The sequence below is a fragment of the Triplophysa dalaica genome, chromosome 8, assembly GCF_015846415.1.
Source record: "Triplophysa dalaica isolate WHDGS20190420 chromosome 8, ASM1584641v1, whole genome shotgun sequence".
Lineage (NCBI taxonomy): Eukaryota > Metazoa > Chordata > Actinopteri > Cypriniformes > Nemacheilidae > Triplophysa > Triplophysa dalaica.
In genome coordinates this window covers 15,020,703-15,028,223 of record NC_079549.1, presented here as the reverse complement: position 1 = coordinate 15,028,223, position 7,521 = coordinate 15,020,703, and the positions used below count along the sequence as shown (strand labels likewise).

Sequence of the window (7,521 nt, the reverse complement as noted above, 5' to 3'; positions counted from 1 at the left end):
CAGATTGCTTTGTCATTCAAACTGCACAAAAAACATGGATTACAAAATTCGCCATTAGATTCCCATGTGTTTTGTAATTGATCTTAGGGCCTAAAAAACATTTTTCAGATCCAGTCAAGGAGTGTGTATAAACAGATAAACAGCTCGCCTTCAAAATGAAAATGATGTCATTATTTACAGTGCCAGCCCTCTTGTCATTTCAAATCTGAATGACTTTCTTCCTTCCGCATAACACAAAATAAGATATTTTGAAAATGTTGCTAACACAAAACCATTGGTCCCCGTTGACTTGGATTTGTTTGGTGTCAATAAATTACAAGTCAATGGGGACCAATGGTTTTGTGTTACAAATCTTCTTTTGTGTTTTGCTTAAAAAAAAAATCACAAATGTTAAAGATGCCAACGGAGCGAGTAAACAATCCCAGAATTTTCATTCTGAAGGTTAACTAGTTTTCCTTACAGAAAAGGCACTTCATAAAGTGTGACCAATTTCCTATATCGAGCTAATAAAATATATTTATTTATAGACGTTCCTCTCCTATCAAATTCCGAAAAAGTTTAGTTAATAGATATTAAGGTTGAATATGAAAATGTATATTTTATTTAACAGTACGATTCAGGCCTTCGCCACACTGGTAGGATTTACTCTTGCAGAAAACTACAGATGGGCGTTGCAGCGAAGACTTCCGGACCACAACTCCCAGCATGCACCGCGGCTCGAATGTTGTTTGTCCGTCTCGCGGGCTTTGCTTTGTTATGGCGGTATCTTTCGAAACGTATCGAAATTCAGCAGTCAACTGCTGAAATCTTTAAATACCCACATCGGCAACACAAGTCAAGGTACGTCGTTTTCATATACACTTATTCCGCAACGATTCAGTACAAAAACATAGCGCGACTTAAACGTAACGAGCTGCTATCATAGAAAACGTTAAAGTCCTCATGTGTTTACAGGTTGTTAGGCTTTAAAAGCCGGTCGTTGTTACGTTCTTGACTTTTTTATGTTACGTCAACGTTTAGATTTGCATGTAAACTATAAGATAAAGTCTTGAGTAGTGAAAGACGTCTGCTTGAGGCACTGAGATTAAGCTTTTGTGTTCTAGAATTTATTTCAGAGTGACATCATCCTTTGCTTTATTTATCAAGTTTGTCTCGTGTTAACAAACCTTCTTGTCCTCTCCTTATTGTTGTCTTTTAAGACAAGATGTTGAATGCTCACTCTTTTCCAAGTCGCCTTGGATATTAGTCGTCTGCTAAATTAATAAATGTACCAATCCTTTAAACCCACCACTTTAGGGCTTTCGCCGGGGCTCCATCGCCATCATGTCATCTCCAGCTGGTCTCCAGCAAGGCCAGTTTCACTTCCTCTCTCGGTGGATGCCGGATAGCTCCCGGGCTGGGGTTATATTACATGGGTCGCCGGGAGAAATGTCATCTGGGTCCGTCCGGAGCAGCGGGAGTTCGGTAAAGCCGGATCCAGACGACTCATTCATCTCCCATTTCGCCCCGCTGCCCGTCTCCCAGAGCAGCAGCTGCACCAGTGTGGACACGTGCAGTCCTGCTGAACGTGCATCCCAGAAGTTTGATGCATCTTTGAGCTGTGACTTGCAAAATATTCAAGACATGATAAGAAACACACGAGATCTACCTTTAATAGCAAAGCTTGAACAGGTGGGTTAAGATCCCCAGTTATTCATTTCAAATAGATACAAATATATATATATTTTTGCGTTAAACCTTTTTTATTTTTGCAAATATTGCATGTGTGAATGATTTAATAGGTGATTTATTTATCTAGTTGAAGCAAATGCAACATCACATGCAGGAGCAGCTCAAAGCCCACCAACAGGAACAGCAGGTTAGAAAACAACAAGAGCAAAGACTTGTGGGAACAGAACAGACTACTGCAGGTGCATTTCCCATTTATTTATACATAGCTAGAATCCCTTAATGATAAGAACTCTCTGTGTTTACATTATCAGTGTTGCGATATATATATATATAGTTTTTATTCTTTGTAATTTTTTAACAAACACTGCTTGCTTCATATGCCTAGAGAGCTTTATGTGGAACCAGGAACAAAGTCTGGTAGAACTGGACACTGAAGGTGATGACAATGATCATGAAGACTCACTTCAGTCCATGTCTGAGGATCAAACGGTGTTCAGAAATGAGTGTGATCCAGAGCCACAGGACAGGTATAATTCAAAGCTTACTTAAAATGCTTTAAACTAAAGTGAGAGTTCAGGCAAAAATGAAAATTCTGTCATAATTTACTCACCTTGTCATTTCAAACCTTTATGACTTTCTTCCGCAGAACGCAAAGAAGATATTTTGAAAAAAGTTGGTAACTGAACAGCATTGGCTCCTATTCACTTCTATTTTTTGACACAAAACCAATCCATGTGAATGGGGGCCCTCTAAACAACATTCTTCAAAATATCTTCTTTCGTGTTCTGAGGAAGAAGAAAGTCATTCAGGTTTGAAAGGACAAGAGAGTGAGTAAATGATGACAGAATTTGTATTGTTGGGTGAGCTATCATTTTATTGGACATTGTATATGTAAGTTTGATGAATGTGTAAATATAATGTGTTGTGATGTTTAGACCTATCAGATCAGGTTTTGTTGGGAGGACATTTGAGGAGATGCTGGAGGAGCAGCTTAAAATGGAGGACCAGAGACATGTAAAAAAGGTCAGATGTTATACTTAAAATGGTACTACTTTAAATCTCACTTTAATCTGTGTAGTATAAGAAAGTCTTTTTTTTAGCGTTTATTGTGAATGTAAGTCCAAATTTATCTTTATATTTATGTTATTCCTATTTCACTGTAGAATGCTCCAGCTGAAACTGTAGAATTAAGGAGACCTTTTCTAAAACGAGGAGAGGGTTTGGCCCGGTTTACCAAAGGAAAAGCTCCTCCCCTCTCACATAGAACAAATCAACCCAAGCCCTTATGCCCAAATCCCAAAGTGTCCCACGATCCAGTCCCGAGGTCCAACAAAAACATTGTTATTAAAAAACCCGAAGGCTTAAAATCCACACATCCTGTGATCCAACGCAAGACTGCCGTGCTCAACAAAGAAAACCTTCTTCATAACAAGACCACAGCAGGGGCCACCAAAACAACCGTTCGCCCGCACGTCCTTGGTGCACATCAGGGTCAAAATGTGAGCTCCATCTCAACTCATGTCCAAAGAGACAGAAAATCCGATCCTTTCTCTAAACAAAAAACCAACGTTGTCACTGAAACAGATGCTAACATAGGCACGGTCGGGGAAGGTAACGTTTGCATTGCGGAAAACTCCTTTGACGTGTGGTTTGCAGAACGTCGGGAAAATTGGGAGCAGGATCACCAACGTGAACGCGTCGAACTCGGGGAGTTTGAGTTGCTTGAGCGAGCTGCAGATGAAATCTCCTTCTCCAGCAACTCTTCCTTCATCAGCACCCTCCTTCAAAGAGATCGCAGGCGTCTTTCCTCAACACCCATTAAATCTTCAAATCAATCTACGTCAGGCGTCAGAGACGCTCGTGTTCCAGGGGTGGGTCATACTGCACCAGTCCCTCCCTCAAACAATGTAATAACAAGAGACGGTGAAAAAGAACTGATGAGAGAGTTCTCTGAAGTGGAAGCTGATGCTAAAGACAAAGAGTTGCAAGCCTTTCCCGTTACATCCAATCCACCCATAAGCCACTGCTTTCAAGTGCCCACACTGCCTTATGATAAACGCACCTATCAGGATAGAGATGGAGCCAGCAGTCCAGAGGTCGACGATAGAAGTTCCTGTAACAATAAGGATTCCACTCTCATAGACTCAAGAGGCCAGTTAGAGTTTGATGACGATGATACCTGGAACGAACCTGAGGATGAGTCAAGCTCTCCTGTGCAGGAATCTCCGTCAGAGAGGACACTGAAAAGAAAAGTTGCCTTCTCTAAAGGGACAAAGGCAGTGAGTGTTAGTCCAGATGTTGAAAATGAGAACAAAGCTCCTCCCACATGCCCGTTGGTTTCAAAGATGTTTCCAGCGCTGAAGCCAAATGCCTCTCCTCCAGTGATGGTACAAGCACCACAGAACATCAACACAGAAGGGGCTGGTAATAGTTTTTGTTTATTCGTGTTTTTTTTTTTTTGGTCAATGTGGTGCAAATAGATGATCTCACTAAATCCTGTTTGGGTTTTCAGCTCAGTCCAGCTTGCTTCGTGAGCGCTTGGTGGAGCTGGAAACGGAAATCGAGAGGTTCAAACGTGAGAATGCAGCACTGACCAAACTAAAGCAGGAGAACCAGGAAGAAAGAGAAAATCTCAGGTAACACGAGATGTGAAGTGATTTCTGTTTTGCATTATTTTCTTTGTTCACAGCTAAGCATTTAATGTCGATACAAAGCTACATCTATTTGTCATGAAAATTGCATTTAAAACTCAATGTTTTCCGATACAGGAAAGAGAGGGCCCAGTTTGAAAAGAAGAGGACAGAGGAGATTGCAAAGTGGGAGGAGTTTAAAAGGGAGGAGAACAAGAAACTGCTGCGTGAAAGGAAGCTTTTCGAAAAACACGCAGCGACTGTTCGAGCAAGACCTGACAAACAAGAACGAGATGAGATACAGGTCCGTTTCTGATATTCCCTAAACATAAGCTACGAATTGCAAGCAACGTCTCCCTCCACCCCTCTTTTTCAAAGCACTATGGTGGTTGTCACAGGACTAAGAGAATGTCATGTTTTCGCTTCTTGGCCAAAGGAGATCATGTATTTATGAAACGCGTGCTGTAGAGCAGTTTGTCCGTTTAGGGCTACTGTAGAAACAACACTGCAAATTCAATGTAAGGGGAATCGCAATGAATGTAGATAGAAATAGCTCATTCTAAGGTAATAAAAATGTCTTTATACACCTGAAGACATAGCTATCAACCACATGGGGGAAACACGTGAGCAAATGTTCAAAGTGTTGCTTTAAAAGTTAAAATTTTGTCAAACCCAGTCATGGACGTGACTGAAACAGATTTGTTTTTATTAAATAAATGTAATGGTTTATGGCAAAGTACAGCGACGATATGAGGGCAAGAAATTCTTGTATAGAAAAAAACAGGTGGACAGTTTCATTTAAGTTATCTTGTGTTTTAATTTCGATGGTTATATCAGGCTCTGAAGCAGCAGGTGAACGTGCTGCAGGAGGATTTACGCAAACGAGAGGCTCGATGGAGCAACACGCAGAATCGTCTCCGGCAGCAGGTGGACGCCTTGAGTTCAGAGAACACATCTCTCAGAGACCAGGTGCGAATGCTGGAGAAACTGCGACTCAGTGCGTGGAAGAATGGTGAGAATGAAAGAGAAAAGGAAAAAGGACGGTCTGGTGTGTCACACGGTAAAAGCGGTGCTGGATCCAAATGCACAGATTTGAAAGTAAGTGTGATGCATAATTTAAGTTAGTCTTACTTTATAAACCACTACATATTTAGAATTCTTCTTCCTCTGTGTTCAAATTATTGGATTATTTTAAGAACATTTACTACTGTATGAACATATGTGCAAGATTTCTGTCGTAATGTTTTTGGTTTTATATGTCTAGAGTCCATCTCAGGGTTCAAAAAGCAACACCAGCAGGAAGGGAAGTCCAGAAACACAGAGCCCTCCCACAAGCTCAGGTATTATTTTAGGACAGCACTTCTGTATTGTTCGATAAAATCAATAGTGCGTATTTATTATTGTTGTTAACGTTTCAATCTAAGAACATTTTTATTTACAAATACGGCTACCATGTAATTGAATATCATGTAATTGAACCCGTTTTGCATTAGCTTCTTGCTTTAAGCCAACGAAAGAGAATATTAGCTTCAAAAATGACCACAATCCAGCTGGAGGATCTGACGGAATGGTTACAACTGAGAGGAACAATGATGCTTTGCTGATTGACTCCATCCCCAACCCTGCTGCTGGTACTACTGGACACACAGAGCAAAAACAGGAAGAGATCACACATTCAGACAGCAAGGTAATCAGTCTCAACAGATGATTTGGGTGAACAGAACATAAGCCAGTAATGCGCTGCTTACTCAAATACTCTTCTGTCAGATAGAGAAAGTGCTTCCTGACGGAAGCAGACTCATTGTTTTCCCAAATGGCACGAGGAAAGAGCTCTCCGCAGACGGACAGACTGTCAAAGTCATGTTTTTTAATGGGGATGTTAAACATTCAATGCCTGATCAAAGAGTGGTGAGACAATATGATGCACGTACCACCAAATTGTCATAGAGCAAAATATATTTGATCAGAAATCATGAGTGTTTTTTTTTTTAGATTTATTACTATGCAGAAGCTCAGACCACACACATCACATATCCTAATGGTATGGAAGTACTTCAGTTTCCTAACAGTCAAACAGGTACGCCCAGAATCCTTTCAAGAAAAGTCTATGGTTTTCCGGATAAGTTTTGTTTGACACTTGGAAGTTCATATCACACCCCACCTTCCCTTTACAGAGAAACACTTTCCAGATGGTCGTAAGGAAATCACTTTTCCGGATCAGACGGTTAAGAATCTTTATCCTGATGGTAGGGAGGAAAGTGTGCTAACAGATGGGACAATAATACAACTGAACCTGTGAGTACAAATAGCGCCAAACTCTTCCAGTTTAGAGACTAAGCCTAATAAACTTGTAACATTTTCCATTATTCTTTCTTTCAGAGATGGCAGTAAAGTGATCCAGTTTAACACAGGTCAGCAGGAAATTCACACTGCAGATTTTAAGAGGCGAGAGTATCCGGATGGCACAATAAAAACCATTTACTCAGATGGGCGGCAAGAGACACAATACCCAACAGGTCGTGTGCGCTTAAAGGATGCTCTGGGTCATATTATCATGGACACGAAGGCATAAATGTCCAACATGTAGACTTGAATGAACTTATTGTATGAACGAAAATGTGTGTTATGTAAATGTCTGAATTATTTATTGTGAATGTGATTTTTGTGAAAATAAATCTATGAAAGTTGATTCTTATTGTAAGCCCATCTTAGAAATTGAAACATCAATGGTGTGGACACTCGCATAAAGGGAAATCAATAGGAACATTTTAACTTGCAGTATCTCACATAAGTGCATATTTTATAACTTCATGTGAAAACACTGAAGAAATCAAACTTTGCTACAATATAAAGTATGGAGTATACAGCTTGTATAACAGTGTAAATTTGCTGTCCCCTCAAAATAACTCGACATACTGCCATTGATGTCTAAACCGCTGGCAATAAAAGTGACAGTCTGACTCAAAATAAATTTTATTTAAGCACTGCTGAACAAAGATCTTACACATAAACACAAAATCTTTAAAGCAGCCTTAAACATGAACATGGTGCATTTGTTTTTCTATTTGAAACATATTTAACAAAATGAGCTATAACTGCACCAACAACAAACTTAAAATCTTTTCAAATATTTAACAAAAAAAACTGCACAAATAAATATGAAGTAGAATAAACACCCAAGTATTTAAATATAAAAGCAACATAAAAAGAATTTGCTATC

The 7,521-nt window shown here is 39.8% G+C and overlaps 1 protein-coding gene across 1 annotated transcript; it reads left to right on the top strand.

Moving 5' to 3' along the window:
* Positions 1 to 711: 711 nt before the first annotated feature.
* On the top strand, positions 712 to 6,990 carry cenpj (centromere protein J). Its single transcript, XM_056754107.1, has 15 exons — positions 712 to 840; positions 1,297 to 1,671; positions 1,799 to 1,910; positions 2,057 to 2,198; positions 2,607 to 2,694; positions 2,835 to 4,095; positions 4,184 to 4,307; positions 4,440 to 4,605; positions 5,139 to 5,399; positions 5,566 to 5,641; positions 5,795 to 5,988; positions 6,069 to 6,209; positions 6,294 to 6,378; positions 6,476 to 6,596; positions 6,681 to 6,990. Exons 2-15 carry the CDS (start codon positions 1,324 to 1,326, stop codon positions 6,871 to 6,873), a joined length of 3,312 nt encoding a protein of 1,103 aa, XP_056610085.1. The 5' UTR covers positions 712 to 840; positions 1,297 to 1,323; the 3' UTR covers positions 6,874 to 6,990.
* The last annotated feature ends 531 nt before the right edge of the window (positions 6,991 to 7,521 follow it).